Here is a 21,946-nt window from a genome sequence, read left to right as displayed (position 1 = left end):
ATGTCTCAAATATTTTATCACAAAAAAAATCATCACAAAGGATTATGTTCTCTGCTAATGTGAAGAAAAAAAAAGATGAGTGGAGAAATTCTCTAGTTTCATGAAAGTTTTTTTTATAATAAGGCACATTTTCATATTGCTTATCTGGACTCATCTAAAACAGGTTACAGTTAAAGAAAAACTGCCTTTTAAGTGACTATATGCTTCAAGAAGAGTTACCAATACAGGAATACCTATAGTTACTAGTTATTAGTCTGTAATTTCATAGTGAAAATTTCACTGGCTTTCATTTATAGGTTTTACCTTACAGCTCCTGAGCCATTCCATACTGCTGGACACTGGGAACAATATGGCCACTCTTTTGAATCTAATCTATTATCGATGGCATCCTAGGAAAGAAAGGAATTAAAACCATCAAGAAAATATTGTAAATTCCAGGATTTTGTTTGTGTTACATAAAACTCAAAACTTGTGTTTACAATTAAGGAACATAAGGATATATATTTAATAAAATAAGGTTAGCGCTTTTTTTGAAACTCACAAATCTTAATTGCTACAAAAACTAATGAAATCATTTACTTATTAAACTAATATTTATTGCATGCTTGTTATTTCTTCATCTGGAGGGTTCCCACTTTGATGTGAGAATTCCAGGCACCTTATAAGGATCTTTATCTCTAGAGTGCTAGCGGTTCCTTTTTTTAAAAAAATAATTTATTTTATTATTTATTTATTTAGATTGCGTTGGGTCTTTTGTTGCTGCGCACGGGCTTTCTCTAGTTGCGGTGAGTAAGGGCTACTCTTCGTTGCAGTGCACAGGCTTCTCATTGCGATGGCTTCTCTTGTTGCGGAGCACGGGCTCTAGGCACACGGGCTTCAGTAGTTGTGGCACACGGGCTTAGTTGCTCCGCAGCATGTGGGATCTTCCTGGACCAGGGCTCGAACCCATGTCCCCTGCATTGGCAGGCGGATTCTTAACCACTGCGCCACCAGGGAAGCCCAGTGCTAAGGGTTTCTAAATACCATCTTAATCCTGACAGACCTCTTAGGCTACTGGAGTCCAGGCCTTGCCCTTCATAGCGGTGGCTCTAAAACAGAATGTGCATCCTGGCCTAGGTGTATTCAAGACAAGCCAATGGGATGAGAGAGGTTTTCCTTTTCATTTCATTTTTAAAATTTTCCTTCTTTTTAGGGTTAATGTTTTATTACATATTTATGTGTAATTGTATATACTGTACACAGAGTGTTTTATCAATACAGAATTTATATAGTTTATAAATAAATAATCATATACTCTAGGCTCCTGACCACATCTATTATGATTAAGTGTGCATGATCAAGAAAGTTTAGAGACCACTGCATTAGAGCATGGTTGTACAAATGGTATCAATAAGTAGGAATGGACACAAGGAATGGGTACAAGGTACTCAGTAGTCCTAGAATATTTCAATAAGACTGCAAGATGTGAAGAAACCAAGTTTCAGGAGAAACCCTGAAGGCCGTAGACTGCCACTGAGGTAAAAGTGGGTTTTCTGAATTTAATATGCAAATCCTTGTTAAAGGGTTTGAGAAGGTCAATTCTTATTTTTAAAATAGTAGCAAAGAAAAACTACTTAGTTCTATATCCTTGTTATGGATCAGAAAAAAAAAAAAAACCTTATGCTGCAGAAAAAAAAGTCTAAACTCTTTAAACTTTTCATCTATATTAAGCATGTGTGAATGACATAGAATTAGTCAAGCAAAACAGAAAAATCATAGGAATAAATTGTACACAATTAGTTTCCACAGGAAAAGAGAAATTAAAGTTTAATAAGTTAAAGGCAAATTGGAATAAATAGAACTATCTGATTATGACTGAAGAATCAATGTCATGACTTTATTGAGCTCATAATGTGATTTTTATTAGTTCATTTTCTAATTTCCTATAATTGAATATTATTTTCTAAAAGTAAACAGTACTAAAGGCATCAGCCATCTGTTGACTATAAAAGCAAACTATAGTGAGGTTTACATTTTTTTTTAACATCTTTATTGGAGTATAATTGCTTTACAATGGTGTGTTATTTTCTGTTTTATAATAAAGTGAATCAGCTATACATATACATATATCCCCATATCTCCTCCCTCTTGCGTCTCCCTCCCACCCTCCTTATCCCACCCCTCTAGGTGGTCACAAAGCACCGAGCTGATCTCCCTGTGCTATGAAGCTGCTTCCCACTAGCTATCTATTTTATATCTGGTAGTATATATAAGTCCATGCCACTCTCTCACTTCGTCCCAGCTTACCCTTCCCCCTCTCCGTGTCCTCAAGTCCATTCTCTACGTCTGTGTCTTTATTCCTGTCCTGCCCCAGGTTCTTCAGAACCATTTTTTTTTTTTTTTAAGATTCCATATATATGTGTTAGCATACGGTATTTTTCTCTTTCTGACTTACTTCACTCTGTATGACAGTCACTAGGTCCATCCACCTCACTACAAATAACTCAATTTTGTTTCTTTTTATGGCTGAGTAATATTCCACTGGAGGTTTACATTTTAATCACAAATACATTTCCAAGAATACTGGAGTCTAACACTTTCTAACAGTGGTCATAAACAAATGTTATTTTGTCGAACTTTCATTCAACTAAATTATTTATATTTCTGCTACATAGTTATTTCAAACAGTTTTTTTCATAAAGCATGTGTGTACTTTTTAAAAAAAAATTTATTTTGAGTCAGTCAGTGGTATGAATTTGCAGTCTTTGAGGAGAGAATCTTCAAGAGTTTCCTCTCCTCCCTTGACACCAGATACAGCCTTCTTTTGTGAACTCTCCCAGTACTGCAGATAACCCTTTGACCCATAGATATGCTCAGACTCACAGATAAATATACAAAGAGTAAAAAAGATTCTACAGAAGGGCACTCAGGGTATAAATAAAATTTAATGAACTTTACCTCCAAAATATCTTTGATAAAAGGTGTCCATCGAGAGAGCTGAAACGTTTCTTCTGCAGACCGATCCTTTCTTAATGGTTTGCCTTGTTGAGACTAAATAGAGGAAAAAATTAAAAATCAGTAATTTTATTTAGTGATATTCTCTTAAGTTTTCTAACAAGATGTTTAATTTACAACAAACACTATGTTGCATTTGACTTAAAACTAAGAGTGGAAAAGCCTACTCAAAAAATCTGAATACGTGTGGTCACGTAACTTCACAGTATTTTGTGCATTAATGATAAAATTTATGATAGTATCAGAAAATATGTTTACTCCAAAGTGCTTATATAAAACTCGATGGGAAAGAGTGAGATTCTATACAGAGTTCTTCAAATTCTGCTATAAATGAATCATAAAAAGAAAAGCATAAATAGCAAATTACAACAGAAGCTGTAAGATATAAATTCACTAGAAAAATGTACTTGTCCAAATTACTCATATACGGAAAAAAAATGAAATTTTTAATATTTTACTTACCAAATCAACAGAGTAAAATTAAGAAGACTGTCCACATGGATTCCCTCATAAGAAAACATATTTAATGCAAATGACCACACATGCATATGTGTAAGTATATACAGAATGTAAAATTTCTTACGGGAGGGACAATGGGAACACCAAGGTAACTCCAGTTACGAATCATGTCACTCTCATTTTCTATCTTTACATTCTGGATCAACCTGTCCAAGTTTTCTTCCGTAGTTCCTTAGATAAGTAAAATATGAGTGCACAGTCAAATAATTGCTACCGTAATCATTTCCAGGTTTTAGGTACCCAAGAATAAAGCTTTTTAAAAAAGAGCAAACATTTAAATTATATACCCTTCAGTATGCTCCCAATTTCACATTTTTCCTTTTATTTATCTTAACCAACTTTAGCCACTACTTTTGAATTTTCTAAGATTCTCTTATGATCAAATAGTAAACCACTTATTGTAAAATGATTTTAGAGCTGGGTATTTTAATATATTCAAGAAAATAAACAGTCTGCATTACCATTAACACTGAATATATAAAGTAGGATTGCTCTTATTTTATCATAATTATCATGATTTTTGTTGAGTAGAACTGGAAGGAGTACTCGCATAGCATCTTTGACTTTCTGTCCTTCTGCGTCAGTTCCAAGTGCCAGGTCCTTAACGAAAATGAAATACAGTCAGTAGTCTATGATCCAAATTCACTTTTCCAGTTTAAAAAAATCTATTACTAAAACTTGCCAAATTTTAACGGAACACTGATGCCTTTTCACAGGAAAATGTGAGTATCACTTGTAAACTAATACTGTACAAAATGTAAAAAGTCAAAAAATAATTCAGAGAAGAAAATCATTAATCTAAACCTTTGCTAATATGGTAGACATGAGCTGCATGTGGCTACTGAGCACCTGAAATGTGTCTAGTCTGAATTAAGATGTGCTCTAAGTTAAAACACCAGATTTTGAGGACTTGTTTGTGAAAAAAAGAATGTAAAATATTTCAATAATTGTTTTATATTGATTACATGTTGAAATAATATTTTGGAGGTACTGGGTTAAATCAAATATATTAAAGTTAACCACACTCATTTCTTTTTACCTTTTTAATGTGACTACTAGAATATTTAAAATTATACATGACTTGCATTCTATTTCTATTAGACAGCACTGATCTAAATAGTTTTGGCATTATAGAGGAGGCTTTAATTAAACGTGCCTACACAGTACTCTGCAGGATGCTGCCTTAAATGCTGCACCCACTGAAAAAGGCCTGCCAACAGTGCTACCCTGAATTAATGCTCCAAACACTTAAATCATCCCATTCAACCAAAAATGCATAATCACGGATTAGGAGGGACTGCTTACGATGACACTGTGTAGCTACTTGTTAGCATTGGTAAGGAATGATGTATTAAACCAAGTGGGTGAGTCTCCTTCTAAAAGAGGTTCTGTGATTTAGTGCACTGTATTGAACAAAAAGTTAGATTTTACCTGACAAAGTTAATTCTGGAAATCTATCCTGAACATAGGTATTTCTGACTCTGCACATACCTGTTCAGTTTTGCAGAGCTTTTCTATATTAGGCTTGAACTTATTCATGCAATCTTCTGCTAAGTTAAGATGAACAACTTGCTGAAAAACAGAAGAAATCAATCATTTAAAGCATTTTCATTTCTTTCTGTGTAACTGATAATATTAAACTTTTGAGATGGGCCTGAAGGAAAGTATGGGCTTAGGTGGGAAGGAGGTACCATGTAAATCAAGGGAAACATCTCGAGAAAGGAAAAAAGTGAAAATTACCATGATCTACAGGGGATAATCAACAGACCACAAAAAAACAGAATGGAAGGGTTGAATTTGTGTTGGGCTTATGAGTAGTGAAAAATAAGGTGAGAAAAAAAAAGTGAAATCCTTAAAGTCAAGCAGAAAAAGTGTGAAGTTATGTTATTGATTCTTGATTAGGGAGCAATATGATAAAAAATATGTAAATATTATTCTGATAATTACTTGTAAGAAGGACTGGAACAGCAAAAAACCAAAACTTTACCTGCCCACACAGCTTTAATTGCTCTTAAATCTACCGATATATAACTATTAATTCAGACATCCCTGGTGGCGCAGTGGTTAAGAATCCACCTGCCAATGCAGGGGGACACAGGTTTGAGCCCTGGTCCAGGAGGATCCCACATGCCGTGGGGCAACTAAGCCCGTGCGCCACAACTACTGAAGCCAGCATGCCTAGAGCCCACGTTCCGCAAGAAGAGAAGCCACCACAGTGAGAAGTCCGCACACCACAATGAAGAGTAGCCTCTGCTCACCACAACTAGAGAAAGCCAGTGTGCAGCAATGAAGACCCAATGCAACCAAAAATAAATAAATAAATAAATAAAATTTAAAAAATAACTATTAATTCAATGAACCAAGTATAACAACAACCACTTGTCAATCCAATGTTGAATTTTCTTATTAAGTTGATAAATATTAAACTTTTTCTGTTTGGCTATTCAAGACAAAGATATAAAAAAATTTAAGCTGGATCTGAATAAATCAAGAGTATATATAGAGAGAACTCTGTTGGGGAGCTTAGATATCTGGCGTATTTCTCAGACCTAAAGTAAGGTTTTAGCGGACAACTAACACCAAGTATTCCATGACACCCACTGCTAAACCTGACTACAGAACTGGATGGACTAATAAACTAAAAATGATAACACATCTTATATATGATACTGCTTACCTTAGTAATCTGTTTACGGAAATGGGGCATCTTTTTCATCAGTTGGGCAAGAGCACTAAGTGATGTCTAGGAAAAATAAAACATTTTCTAAAACAAACTTATGATTCAGTTATTTTTATATAACAACTTCAAAATCCTGTAGTCTTAAATATTTATTAATTTACTAAATATTTGGCAATTTTAAAAAGAAAACAAATTCAAGAGGTTTCCAGTTGCAGCCATGATAAAGTAACTGATACAAAAAATTATTCTCCCTCCATAAACAAAAACAAAATCGGACAAAATAAAAAAGACAACAGCTTTCAGGCAAAGGATTTTTCAAAAATAGCTCAAAGCTAGGTTACTTGAGCAAAGGAAAGCATAGGCGGTGATCCCTCCACTCATCTTGGCTCTTCCCTGAAACATTTTCCAAAACACAGTGAAAGGAAGTAGAGTTTAAGTAGAAAGCAAGTCTCTCTGGGCAGAGGAAAAAGAGATCAGAGTCTGGGGCTACTGAGGTAGGGTTTGGGGTCCAGGGTTAATAGAGAAAAGAGCCAGTCACAATATAACTCAAAGACGTGTCAAAGGGTTGCCTTAGCATCCCTGGCCAAATACTAAGCTGCACATGTACAGGGCATAACTCTTAAAGGCCTAGCAGAGAACAACTGCAGAGATTTCAGAGGGGTCTTAATGCAAGACAATATTGGCATTCTCTGATCCAGACAAAGTAGACAGTTCTAAGTGAACATCCCAGACATTTAGTCCTGGAAGGACTGTATCTTCAGACTAAATGCAAAAGTGAAATACACTCAACATAACAAAAGCCTGACATGAAGTCTCAACAGAATCAAGGTTATTCACTAGCAAATTAACTGCCTGCCAGAACAGAACTCAATACTCTTTGTAGAGAGAACATCATCAAGAGCCTTTGCAACATAGCATCCACAATGTCTAACATACAGTAATATATTACTGGACATGTAAAACAGGAAAAAGTGATCGATACTCAAGTGATGAAACAGTCAATAAAAGTAGACCCAAGATAATCCAGACGCTGGAGTTAGCAGACAAGGACTTTAAAATATCATACTTACGTTAAAGAAAACAGGCGAAAAGATGAACTAAATGGATGAAAAGATGGAGTATTTCAATAGAGAATTATAGACTTTATTAAAAAAAAATTCAATGGATGTCCTAGAATTAAATGCAACTTTGAAATTAAGAACACAACGAATGACTCATACATCGTTGGTGAGACTGTAAAATGGTACAGCAAATTAGGAGAACAGTTTGCAAGTTTCCTAGAAAATTAAATATACATTTACTATATGACCCAGCAATCCTACTCTTATTTATCCAACTGAATGAAAACATCTGTTCACACAAAACCTGAATGTTCACAGTGGCTTTATTTGTAATTGTCAACAACTTGGAAAAAACCTAAATGTTCTGCAACTTGTGAACAGATAAAACGTAGTATATCCATACAGTGGAATACTACTCATCAATAAAAAGTGTTGAAGCTCCTGTTACATGTCACGTGGATGAATGTCAAGTGCATTATATTAAATGAAAAAGCCATATTGTATTATTCTATTTAGCTGTCATTCTGGAAAAGGCAAAACTATAGGAACAGAAAATAGATAAGTGGTTCTGAGGGGATCAGAGTTGAGTGGAGAGGTTGCCTACAAAGTGGCACAAGGCAATTGGGGGGGAGGTGTTGATGGAATTGTTCTATATCTTGGTTGTAGTTATATGAGAGTATACATTTGTCAAAACTCATGGAATTTTATACTATAAAGGGGGAACTTTACTTTCTAATGCAGTTTAAAAAACAATATGTTGAATGGGTTTAACTGCAGACTGGATACAACAGACAAAAGCAGGGGACTCAAAGTCAGGTTAATATAAAATATTTAATTAAAGCACAGAGGAGGAAAAAAGTGGGAAAATAAGGAACGGAATAGAAGAGATGTAGAATATGGTCCAAAAATCTAAAACACAAGTGAATGGAATTCTAGAAGGAGAGGAAAGACAGACTAGGACAAAGTCAAGAAGTAAGGAAATAAGGGCCAAGAATTTTACAAATATGAAGAAAGTTACAAACCCAGTGATTCAAGAAGCTCAATAAACCCAAGGAGGATAAATACCAACAATAACACATCATAGTAAGGCATATTATGGTCACATTGCTAAAACTAAAAGATAAAGACAAAAATCTTTAAAAAGACACTTTATCTTCAGGAAATTAACAGTAACATGACAGCTGACTTCTTTAACAGAAATGATGGTAGCCAAAAGGTGACATACTGAAATCTTTAAATTGCTGAAAGGAAAAGAAGAACTGCCAACCTTGAATTCTAAATACAGCAAGTGTCTCTGTAAAACCTGTAAAACACAGATATCCTTAGATAAAAACAAAACTTGAGAGAAATCATCCAGCCCAGATGGAAACACTGAAGAGCAATAAGGAATAAATAACAACAATTTCAAATTTACGTGGATAATATAAAAGTCTATTGAGAATTTAAAACAAAAATAACATCCTGACTTTATAACACATCTTAAAGTAAAATATATGACAACAATAGCACAAAAGAGGAAGGGAGGTAAATGGAGTTAAACTATTATAAGGTTCTTGAATTCTTTAGGACATGGCAAAAGTATACTTTAAGGTACACTGTGATAATATAAGGATACATTTTGTAATACCCAACATGATGACTACAAGAAGGATACCAAAAGGTAAAACAAAAGTTTATTTTGGAGACAAAATGGAATAGTTTAAAGAAAAAAAAAAGGACGGTATATTAAGAAGGCAGAAAAGGAAAAGGATAAAATAAATAGAAAACAAATAAGATGGTAACAAATTCAACTATATCAATAATTACATGAAATACAGATGGGCTTAAACATTCTAATTACAAGATAAGGATCGTCAGATTGAATAAACAAACAAACCTCAACTATCAACACAAACTCTTTTTAAGAAGCACACTTTAAACATAAAGGCACAAATTGGTGAAAATAAAGGATGAGAAAAGATATACCATGTAAACACTAGCTAAAATAAAGCAGGTATGGCTATATTAAAATCAGACAAAGTAGAGTTTAAGTCAAGAAATATTGCAAATGAAAAACAAAATGACATTTTGTATTGATAAAAGATAAATTCAACAGAAAGATAACTACCTTAAATTTATAAAGACTATAATTAACATGCCTTCATCAGTTGATATAGCTTTGAAAGTTGACAAGATTCTAAAAAAAATAGACTAATTCACAGCCATAAGCGATACCATTCTCAGTAACTGATATAAAAAGCAGACGAAAAATGAGTAAAGAAATAGAATATTTGAATAACATGATGAACCAACTTGATTTAATTGACACACATAGAATTTGTATTCTTTTCAAGTACACATTGGGTACTTAACCACAATAGGTCGTATGATAGGTCACAAGTCAAGTCTGAACAAATTTCAAAGGACTGAAATCATACACGGCACATTCTCTGACCACTATATAGTTAAATTACAATTCAACAACAGAAAGACAAGTAGAAAATTCCCAAACTCTTTGAAATTAAAAAACATATTCCTATATAACACATGAGTCAAAGAAGACATCACAATGAGAGTTAGAAAATATTTTGAGCTGAATCGAAATAAAAATAGGTTATTCCAAAACTTGGGGAATGCAGCTATAACAATGTTAAGAAGGAAATAAATAAATATATATAGTAAGAGAAAAAAGGTTGAAAATCAATGCTGTAAACATCCAACTCAAGAAGTTAGAAAAAGAAAAACAAGCCAAAGAAAGCTGAAGGTAGGAAATAAAAATGAGTAGAAATCAATTCAACATAAAACTAACAAACAGTAGAGAAATCAGCAAAGCCAAAAGTTGGTTCTTTGAAATACTAATTATATATATAGGGCATATTAATAGTATATAGGCTAAAACACAAATTAACAATATTAGGATTAAATAAATAGAACACAGCTACAGGTTTTACAGACACTGAAAAGATAATAAGAGGATATCTGAAAATGAAGATGTAATAGACAAATCCCTTAAAAATGAACATCCCAAAACTGATATAAAAAAAATTAAAAATCTGAATAGTTCTGTAACTATTAAAGAATTTGTACGTAAAGACTTCCCCATAAAAATGGAAAACTCCATGCCCAGACTGCTTCAGTTGTGAAGTCTTCCAAGCAATGATGAGACAAGTAATAACAACCTTACACAAACACTTCCAGAGAATATGAGAGGGAAAACATTACAACTCATTTAAAGACCAATGTAATTTTGCTGCCAAAACCTGACAAGATTATCTCACTCACACACACACACACACACACACACACACACACAAGAATTATTACAGGGAAATACTACTGTTCATAAACCTAGAAGTAAACATTCTTAAGCAAAATATTAGCAAATAGAATCCAGTGATATAGGAAAAGGATAAAGTATCATGACTAAGTGGAGCTAATTCCAAGAATGCATGGTTGGTTTAATGTTAGAGAATCAATGAATGTAACTTATCACATTAACAGAATAAAAGAGGGAAAAAAATTTCAATAGGTGCTGATAAAGCATTTGATGAAATCCAACGCCTACTGCTGATTTAAAAAACAAAACCAAAAAAAAACCTGTTGGCAAATATGGAATAGAAGGGAACTTCTTAATCTGACAAAGGATGTAACTAAAATAACCTAAAACTACCATAATACTCAATGATGAAATATCAAACACGTTTCCCCTTAGGTTGGGAATGAGACAAGGATATCCTGTCACCAGTTCTATTCTACATTATACAGCTAGGAGGTATTAACTACTACGAAAACTAGTTTAAAAGGTATACGGATTCAAAAGGATCAGGCTAAATTTTCTATATTCACAGATACTATTGTGCAACTTTCTGAAATGATAGAAATGTCCTATATCTTGATTTAGGTGGTAGTTCCACAGGTATGTGTGTGTATGAATACATATATATGTATGTAAAAAGTTATTCACTACACACTTAAGATTTGTGCACTTTACTTAGGTATATTATACTTCAATATAAAAAACCTAACAAGAATGCATTAATGCAATTGGCTAAATGGCCTTTTAAAAGTAAATTTTAATGGAGCAAGACAGAGAAAATGTTGCTAACTGTTGAGGCTAGGTAATGGGTACATGAAAGTTTATTTTCTCTACTTTTGTGTATGTTAGAAATTTCCCAAAATGGAAAGTTAAATAGATAAAAAATTTTACACAAAATTTAAAATTCACCTTCATCATTATCTTGAAAGTTAGATAACACTCTTACCTTTCCTTCCGTTGCTTTCTTTGTTGATGAAATTTCTTTCATAAGCTTGGGAATTTCCCTGTCAAATTGTGAGAGAATTCTTTAAATTTCTAAGGTGTAATTCTTTACAAAAGTATTTTAAGATTACAAAATGTACTATCATGTATTTAGTATTTTAAAAATGTAGAATAAAAATTAAAATGAGTTCACATACTCTAATACAACTGCAATATGCCGATGTCGAATTCTGACCCAGAGGTCATCATCTTCTTCAAGGATTGCCTCCTTTTCTTTCCCATCTGTTTTATACCTACAAGTAGAGAGAAGTATGAACTTCTGGATTATTTTCCCACCCAAAAAGCGAAAGAAACATTTTTGTAAACAATAATTTTAAGATACAGCTCAAGAAACTGAAGAATACATCCACTATTTTGGGGGATAATGAATACATACTCAAAACTAAGGCATATTGTTATCCATACAATAAAGATCAAAGTGCTATGTCTACCAAGACCTTTTTACTTTCAACATTAGGTTTAGCTGTCATTATTATAGAGTTTTATCTCAGCAAAGTGGTATCTTAGAAACAAAAATTCAACGTTCCACAATCAACTTTAAGAACAAGAGTGAATACACTAACAATTTGTATTCTAGTTGCTCAAAACACTACTTTGACGTTCTAATAACCATCAACTCAACTATCAGACATCCATTAAGAAAAGAAATGTCACCCCCTAGTGTAGCCTATTAAGTACTGAAGGTGTTTCAGAGTTGGTACAAAATTCACAAACATATATCATCTGTTTCTATATTCTTCCCTAACCCTATAACCACATCTCCTTTAAAGAATGGGAAAGGAAATGAGAGAAAAACTAGTGTAGCCATTAAAAACCTTGATTGCTTTAATGAGTTCTACTGAACTGAGAGGCAATTCAAGAGGTTCATGAAATTACTCAAAATGGGCTTCCTGACTGCTTCCCCAAATGTAATTCCTTGCTTCTCTTTTTATGCAAATAGCCAGCCTCCTTCCATTTGTGGCGCTGGAAAATTCAATCATCCTTGGGACCGTCAACGTCCTGAGCCAAGATCAGAATGGACAGCATTGAGCTTTCCTAGCACTGGATAGCAGACAATAAATGGAGATTTCTGCTGTATAAATATAATCATTTCTACAATCCCCCAAATTTCAGGCCCCGTCTATAAAACCATCTACCTATTTGGTCTTAATTACAGATGTCCGAAAGGCAGAACGACTGTGCTTAATTACAAGACTGCACTAAGGACAGAGGCCTTTTTGTCATTTAAAATGCCACTTTGTACTTCTTTAACCTTTGATTTATAAACAAAGATTAAGGTAGCAGGCCTGACAATACTAAAAGATGATGACAATCCTAAGAGTACATTTGAAGAGGTGACCAAGATGAAGAACACAGTCTGGATACTTAGAAGTTTCTGCTCTGCATTATTTCCATTAAAAATTGGGATGGAGCACAATCCACAGGGAGTTCATGCTTCCATCTAGTCTTATCCCTGGACTTTTTGATTCATTCAAAAAATCTCTGACTTCTTTGTTTTTGTTTTTAAATAAGTCTCTCCATTACTCTTAAAAAATTAAACCTTGCTTTGCTTGCCAGCAAACCTAGGGAGATAAATAAAAAAAAAAAGTGCTAGGTCAGAAATGTTGGAAACTTATGTCAATAGTCTGGAACCAAATTCTTAAGTGCCATCAGTTTAAGTCGTTTCTAAATCTCTTGAGCAACGTAGGTTTAGAGACCTAAAGGATAAGAGAGGTAAACAACATGCTTTCTGAAAATTCTGAATAAACTGCTTAAAACTACTTTTATATTAGAATAACTACTTTTATATTACAAAAACTAATTTTATATTAGAATAGCTACTTGTATATTAGAAAAACTACTTTTATATTAGAAAAATGTTGATCTACGTCATCTAACATTAATACAAATAACAAAGAAAAACTCAGAAGCCAGGATTTGACCAGAATGCAAATAAAAATACAATAGAAAATACAAAATTAGTTTAACAATATTTGGTTTAAGAAAAAATATTAAGTATTATAATTGGCACAAATTTTTTGATCTTTTTAATCTATTAAAATTACTAAATTAATTTAAACATAAAATTTCAGAAAACTAATTTTCTTTTTCATTACTATGCTCAAAGCAGTAAATCTTAGCTGAAAAATGCCAATTTGGATTTAGAAATTATGATATCAAATAACATGTTATATATATATGTATATATATGTGTGTGTGTATATATATATATATATATATATATATATATATACACACACACTCATAAATGATACACAAAGGTACAATAAAATGGTTCCTTAACAGAAAAGTGATTTCATTTTTTATTTAGCTACTTGATATTACTTTTAAAGTTAATATGCTTACATCAGAGTTAAGTCAATAATAGGTGCCAAATTGGTAAACCTGTATCTATTCTCAGTAACCATCCTAATTAGGTTCCTAGTCTTCTAATCTTTTTAAATACACTATGTTGACAAGACGCACATATAGATAACTTCTGGATGTGTGATTCAGAACAATCACAGCCTAACCAATTTGAATATGGTTTCCACTTCAATAAATATAGTAGTGGGCCTGGTATTTACTGAAAAGTACAAATTCCAGCTGTTTAAAATCTATTTTTGTTGTAGACACAGTTAAGGAAGCAAATACATTGAAAAAGCTTCAAAGCAGTTAAATTACCCATTAACTAACAAGGTCAAGATATTTTTAATAGATTATGATTATAGGGGTAAGAGAAGGATAAAGTCTCTGAAGAAAAAAGGTTACAGGGGCTTTAGATTTCTGGTGCCTGCACGAATCATTAAATGCTAATATCCTATCCTGTTTGTATATGTCCTATATATTCCCTTCAAGTTATACTTGCTTGTATGTATCATTCTCAATCGGCAGTAGATCATATGCCATTGCCTGAAAGGTCAGTTCATGCAGGACAGTGGACACAGGATCAAAGCCACGATCAATTATTATGAGCTGGGAATGAGTTTTACCCTGGAATAACAAAATAAAATTATCTTAAGAAACTTCAATTTCTTTGTGTGAACACATTTTTAGTATCTTAGAAAACAAAAGCAGACTTTTCCTAAGTTCTGCCCCATTCCTAAGAATGTGAAGTTATGTTAAAACAGAAAAATCTGAGTGGTATAACAGGGAAGAAAATAAGACTACAAAACCAAAAGCTTTCATAATTAGAGTAAGGGGCTATACTCAACAATACAATATTGTGAAAATTCCTTTAAAAAAAGTAACATTTGGCCTGCACTAAATCTATTTCCTTAGGAATTCAGCTCCATAAACACTAAAACTGATATAAATTATGAATAGTAGTTATTACTTGAGCTCTTTATGCTACACACTGCGCTAAGCAAGAAATATCCATATTATTTAATTCTTATAGCAACCCTGTGAGACAGGGATTATTAACTCCATTTGACAATGGGGGCATTAAGGCTTAAAATTAAGTAACTTGCCCAAATCACATAGCTAGCTAGTGTGTGGTAGAAGGGAGATTCGAACCCAGGTCAGCTTCACTCCATGGCCTGTACTCTTAACCATTATGCATTTTAAAAGATTACATTGATGCCAGCTAAGATGGTAAATTACAATGAAAGCTTTGCTATCATTAACTCACAAACAGCACTAATCATTAAACAGTGAATAATAGTGCTGGGAAAAATCATTGTTAATATCAGTATCTTCCATACTTCATTTTAAAAAGTAATAAATTCTTTGGATTATTATTTGGAGCAGTAAGAGACAACCACAACTAAGACAAACATTTCTTATTCATTTACTTACAGCAGACAAAGGTAAACTACATAGAATAGATCTTTAAAATTTTTTTTAGTTAACCATTCACTCATTTAAATAAACCTTGAGATAGTATGGTATAGTGATTAAGAGCACAGCCTCTGGAATCAGGTAGATCTGGGTTTGAATCCAGCCTTGACCACTTTCTGTCATTTTTTTTTTTTTTTTTTTAAATTTTTTGGCCACGCCACACAGCTTATGGGATATTAGGTCCCTGACCAGGGATCGAACCTGGGCCCTCGGCAGTGAGAGCGTGGAGTCCTAACCACTGAACCGCCAGGGAATTCCCAGCCTTGACCACTTTCTTGTTGTACAACTTTGGACAAATTGCGTAACTTGTTAATATCTCAGTATTCTCATTAAAAAACAAACAAAAAATATATATATTTAATCAGAACCTCTGCCCTATAAGATTACTGTAAAGATTAAATGTAATAATACCATGAACACTTAGCACAGTGCCTGGCACTTAGTAAGCCCTCAATACATGTAAGTTATGAGTCTTCAGAAATATGAATAGGAAAAAGACTGTGCAATATAAGTGCTATATCAGGGCTTGGGGTTATGAAAGTATGTGAGAGGAAGAATCGCTTGACCTGAAGAGTGAGGAAAGACTTCAAAAAGGAGGTGACACTCTCTCAGGTCCTTGAATGAAGAAAAGGTATCAAGCATTTGAAAGATGTATAATTTCTGAGGCAGAAAGAATGGAAAGGACAAGTTTGGTTTTTGTGGATTTTCCTTTTTCTCATTGAAATCATGAAGGACTAAAGGGATATTAACTAATATAATGATCGTTTATCTCTTTCCTCATTCAACAAACATTTATTGACTACCCACTATGCTATGTATACCGAGCCATTATCTTCATAACTACAACCAGGACAACAGATTTCACTAGTCCTCCAAACCAAAACCTAGTAACTTTTAAAGTTCTAAACCAACATTACATCTAATCTTACACCCTCCATTCTAGCCAAGTTGTTTGATTGTGAATTTTGCCTTTTTCTCTATGCCTCTGCCCAAAGAATCCTGTTATCCAAGAAAAAAACTCCCTCTTCTGTTATACTCATTCTTCAAGCTCAAGGGCCTCTTCCTCTAGGATGCCTTCCAAGACTCCAGTTACAATAAGATTAAGCCCCAGCCTATGTTCCCACTACATTTCATGTATTCTTCTCTCATTCCTCTTACTACATGCATTGTAATTGGTGGTTTCCTTGCCCATCTCCTCTTCTAAACTATCAACAGTTCCTTCTTTTCATTCTTCAGCTACTGTAATATGGCTTCCTAGCCCTCTGGCACCACCTCTGTCAGTCTACTCAAGCTCTTCACTCTCCAACCCAAGTTCAAATGCTAGAATTCCCCAGGTTCTAATCTTAGTCTTAGATTACTTTATATTACCTTGATAAGATAGTAATAGCTATCATTCATTAAACTCCTATTATATGCCAAACACAAGCTAATCTGCCTAATCTTCATACCAACCAAGCACGGTACATATCATCTGATCCATTTTATATATGAAAATACAACTCAGAATAAATAATATGTCCAAGAACACAAAGCTGGTGATAACAGGAAAAATTATGTTTATTAGCTGTTTACTCAGTTGCAAGCACTATTCTAAAAACTTTTTATGTATTAACTCATTTAATCCTCTATTTTATAAAATAGGTATTCTCTTATTATCCCCATTTTATAGATAAGAAAACATAGGCACAGAGAAGTTACATCATTTGCTAATTGACATATCTATGAATTAAATGGCATAGCCAGGATTTACACAAAGTGCTTACTTCAAAACCCTTATCTTCCCCTCTAAGCCACACTGTCTATTAAGACTTCTACTACCACTTATATCAGTGATTCCCAAATCAAAATTGGGGATCTGTGTTAATGATTCTCAAATCAATACTGGAAAATGAATGAACAGTTTCCTTGGTTTATAAAGAAATAAGACAGACTTTATGCATAACCACTATTTGTCTTTTATATGTTACCTTTATTAGGCTCTTTTCATCAATCTTGTAGTAGTTTTCAAGTTTTTTTTCAACAAGCTGAGCAAGCTTACTGGCATTATCTAGAGGTTTACTAGAAACGGAAAAAATGTTCAAACAATTATCTTTCTTTCAAGACACACTTTACAATATCATCAAGTTGAATTCTAAAATTAAACCATAAATTTATTAATTTAAAAGATTTTATAAACATGGAGAAGTTCAGATAATACATCAAATATAATGCTATATCAATTTGTCTGGATTTTATCAATGTAAACCTTATCATTCATTTATGCTTCAGATTTTTTTTCATATGAAGGAAATATTATAAATAAAACCGCAGTCCCTTTATTGCCCTCCCAATTCCTGGTCTTTTCCGCCACCCCTAGCTACCCCCACTCCAAGGCAACTACTATCATGAATTTGATGTGTATTCTTCCTGTCATTATTATTATACACATGTTTACTGTTTTATATGTGTTTTAACAGTATGTTTTTACTGTTATATATATGTGTGAGATCTATCTATGTTGACACACATATCAAATTTAATCATTTTAGTTCTATATAGTATTCCATCATATGATTTATACTGGATTCTATGCATTCATTCCCCTAAAGATGGACATTTAAGTCATTCTCAATTTTATACTATTGCAAACAACATTGAAACAAATATCTTTGTACATACATCTCCATGTACATGTTTCTCTAGATATATTATTTCTAAAAGTATAATTGCTAGATTATATGGTATGTACATTTTCAACTTTTCCAGATATTACCATATTACTCTCCAAATTACTTGACCAATTATCTCTCCCACTAGCAGTATGAGATCTCCCTACATGCTCTCTAACATGCAGTCAACTTTCCAATATAGTCTTTTGCATAAAATCTTATATACCACTGTCTTCTAAAATGATAAAATCATACTCTAAATTGTAACTTCATGACCAGTGACATTAGTATAACTTCCGCGTCTACAAGAAATTGTTGGAAAAGGCTCTTCAATTAGCACACCAACCTCAAAAATGGAGGCTCTCCTTGTAAAGGGTTTCAAAGTGTTAAAGGACCTTTAGGTTTGATACCTCAGAAGTAAATAAAGCAGCAACTATAAAGAATAATTTATTACACATTTTGCTTTAAAATATTTTCAAAAGGAAATAATTTCATGTTAGAATTACACTTGAAAAGTCCATGAGGCATAAAAGAATACTTTGTGAAAGAACAGGTAGGATTCTAAAAGCCTGATTATTTAACTATTACAATAACTCCAAACAGGTCCAAAGGTGAGCTATTAAATTATCAATTGGCCTCAGTTATCCCTCAGTATCCACAGGGGATTGGTTCCAGGACCTCACTCAGATTTCAAAATCTATGGATGCTTAAGCCCCTTTTATAAAATGGCGAAGTATTTGCATATAAACTATGCATATCCCCCATATACTTTAAATCACCTCTAGATTACTTATAACACTAATACAGTGTAAATACTATGTAAATAGTCATAAATACAATGTAAATGTTATGTAAATAGTTGTCTGCATGTAGCAAATTCAAGTTTTGCTTTCTGGAACTTCCTGGAATTTTGTTTTTTTAATATTTTCAATCCACGATTGGTTGAATCTGAGGATGCCGAACCTGTGGATATATATGGCCGACTATATTACATACTCATTTCCCTGAACAGAGCCAAACACCAAAAGCAGAAGCTTGAACAGAGACTGAACTCTAGCAGGAGATAAACAACTTAAGTTCAGAATGTAATTAGCATATCACCTATAAGAAAAAGAATTTTTCCAACACCTGAGGTATGAGTGAAGAGCCTGTTTGGTCACATCTGAATTAAGGAGATTTACTATATTCTTTCTAAGTAATTAACAGAAGATTTTTTAAATGGTCAAGAATAATGAAACTTAAATATAAAGTACTAGATGAATTTGAAATTAAACAATTCATCCAACTACCTTGACAAATGTCAATGTTTAAGTTAAAGAAACTTTTAAATCAGAAACAAGTGACATAACTTATTAGTTGTAGTACAGTATATTTACGTCTACTAGTTTCTTAGTGTCATACACTATTTTGAGTTCTTTGCAGATATTAACTCATTTAATTCTAAAAACAACCTTATATGGTGAGTACTATGATTGTTCCCATTTCACAGATAAAGAAACTGAGAGCAGAAGGATCACACAGCCAGTAAGCAGCAGAGATTAAAATCCAAGCTGTCTGGCTATACAGAACAACATGAATGTCTAAGAACATAATACTGAACAAAGCCAGAAATAAAAAACATCATAACCCCATTTATACCAAGTTCAAAATCAGGCAAAACTAAAATATGTGTTAGAAGTCAAGATAGTAGTTACCTCTGGGGAGGAGACAGGGGGTGACGACTAGAGGGGATTATGAGGGGGGCCTCTGAGATACTGTTAGTATTCTATTTCTTGTCCTTGGTGAAGTTAGATGGGTATGTTCACTTTGGCATGATTTATCAAGCCATATAAATATAATTTATGCACTTTACAGTAAACTTTATTTTTAATAAGAAGCAAATAAATAAAGGTACATAGTACTAAAGTCAAACTTTAACTTTTAAAAAACTCCAAAAATCGGGCTTCCCTGGTGGTGCAGTGGGTAAGAATCCACCTGCCAATGCAGGGGACACGGGTCCGAGCCCTGGTCCAGGAAGATCCCACATGCCGCAGAGCAACTAAGCCCGTGCGCCACAAATACTGAGCCTGCGCTCTAGAGCTCGTGAGCCACAACTACTGAGCCCACGTGCCACAACTATTGAAGCCTGCATGCCCACAGCCAGTGCTCTGCAACAAGAGAAGCCACCACAATGAGAAGCCTGTGCGCCACAACGAGGAGTAGCCCCCGCTCGCCGCAACTAGAGAAAGCCCATGCGCAGCAATGAAGACCCAGTGCAGCCAAAAATAAAATAAATAATAATAATTTTAAAAAAAAAACAAAAAACCTCCAAAAATCTATTTAAAATGGCTACTGGAATTAGATAGCATAGATATTTAGATACTATAACCAGTATCCAGATACTATGACTATTTAAATTTGGTGGAAATTCAATAAAACATTAAATGTAAGATGGTATTCCCCATAGGACAACAAAGACATTCTTCTAAGCATTCCTTAAACTCATGAAAAATATACATGTAAACCATACCAAATTTAAGCTCTGAAATTCAGTAATAGAGGCTATTAGTTACTCTGAAATTTAAGCCTTAAACTTTAAATCTCCTATATGTACAGCATAATTTTATAAAGAAAATAAATTCTGCAAACCAACACACAAAAGCACAGAGACATTACTTACCCTTATACCAAAGAGCAAACAGACAGCATAACATATAAAGGCACCACTGAGTGTCTTACCTTTTATATCTTACTCCAGGATTTTCATCCAGGGTAGCACATACTGTAACTATCTGCTCAGCCATCGCTTCCATGATGATATCTTTTCCATTTGCATTACTAGGGTCTGGACTGTAACAGTAATAGAATGCATCTGGTACATCAAGAGTATATACCTAAGTTAGGCCAAAAAAAGTCACACTGTCAATTTAGAAACTTGACTAAAAATATATATCTAGAAAAACACAGCTATTCCTTGGGATTCTTAAAAACAAATACTTGCACCAACCATGCTGTTTCCTGAAACAACTGTGTCTTTACCTTAATCAAATCTCATTTTCTCTGTCATCTTGATTTCATCCTTTATTTCTTTTCTCACTCTCCTTTCCTGCTTAGTCTACCTCTCTCCTTCAATTCTTGTTTCATATATAGATTGTACTCTTTGATTTTCTCTACCTGTGCAGCAGATGAAGAAATCTGAGGTAGTCAAACAAAAATAAAAATCTAAAACCTGGCACAAAGAAATAAAACAAAGCCGAAATTGGTCTATATATTTGACATACATTAAAATCTTAACCCATTAAGAGAATAACCTAGAAATTTTCCAAAGTTGACATATATCTTCAACTCTTTAGCTTATACTCTTAATGTCCTTAAAATAGAGACATACTTCCCCAAAAGACACAGCATTGTGCCAGACATAGTACTGGTCTTACAATATATACAGTGAAACCTCACAGACATCTTTCAACTAACAAAAGCATTTACTTACATGCAAAGAATTGGATTAGAGATTTACTATTATTGTGTTATTTGAAGAATACAAAAGAAGAAGCTCTCTAATTGGAGTTGAGATTTTCCCATTAAATTAATTTTAATTTTGTTTTTTAAACAATGATAGTAATCCCCCTTAGCCTAGGATAATGTACTGAGTGTAAAAGTAGACATGTAATAAACATTATAGGTTTACTAATGAATTATGAATAAACTTCCCTGCACTTCCTTTCACACAAAGTAATTCGTTTTTCTGAACATAACCCATCACTAACAGCAGCAGCCTGAACATAGACTGAGATTTAGCTGAAGCTAATCCACTTATGTCTGTGTTGCTGTATGAACAAAGTCTTAGTTGCTGTATTAACTGCCAACAAGCACCCTACAGCTGGACTGTGGCTTTCTCATAGCATTCTATCCCACTGCAGTAGATAATATCTGTTCAAAAATATTT

The 21,946-nt window shown here is 33.5% G+C and overlaps 1 protein-coding gene across 1 annotated transcript in view; it reads right to left on the bottom strand.

Moving 5' to 3' along the window:
* Positions 1-21,946, bottom strand: part of STXBP3 (syntaxin binding protein 3) — a 53,361-nt gene that overhangs the window by 9,601 nt on the left and 21,814 nt on the right. The window contains exons 7-17 of the mRNA XM_068540420.1: positions 20,740-20,894; positions 17,341-17,431; positions 14,400-14,524; positions 11,689-11,784; positions 11,496-11,553; positions 6,191-6,256; positions 5,005-5,085; positions 3,975-4,113; positions 3,578-3,684; positions 2,938-3,030; positions 304-389 (exon numbers count right to left, since the gene is read on the bottom strand). Of these exons, the coding sequence (XP_068396521.1) occupies positions 304-389; positions 2,938-3,030; positions 3,578-3,684; positions 3,975-4,113; positions 5,005-5,085; positions 6,191-6,256; positions 11,496-11,553; positions 11,689-11,784; positions 14,400-14,524; positions 17,341-17,431; positions 20,740-20,894 (1,097 nt within the window). The remainder of the gene's footprint in view (positions 1-303; positions 390-2,937; positions 3,031-3,577; positions 3,685-3,974; positions 4,114-5,004; positions 5,086-6,190; positions 6,257-11,495; positions 11,554-11,688; positions 11,785-14,399; positions 14,525-17,340; positions 17,432-20,739; positions 20,895-21,946) is intronic.

This window comes from Eschrichtius robustus, chromosome 3 (genome assembly GCF_028021215.1).
Source record: "Eschrichtius robustus isolate mEscRob2 chromosome 3, mEscRob2.pri, whole genome shotgun sequence".
NCBI classification, from domain to species: Eukaryota; Metazoa; Chordata; class Mammalia; order Artiodactyla; family Eschrichtiidae; genus Eschrichtius; species Eschrichtius robustus.
Note: the sequence above shows the minus strand (reverse complement) of the source record. Positions and strands in the feature narration are given on the sequence as shown.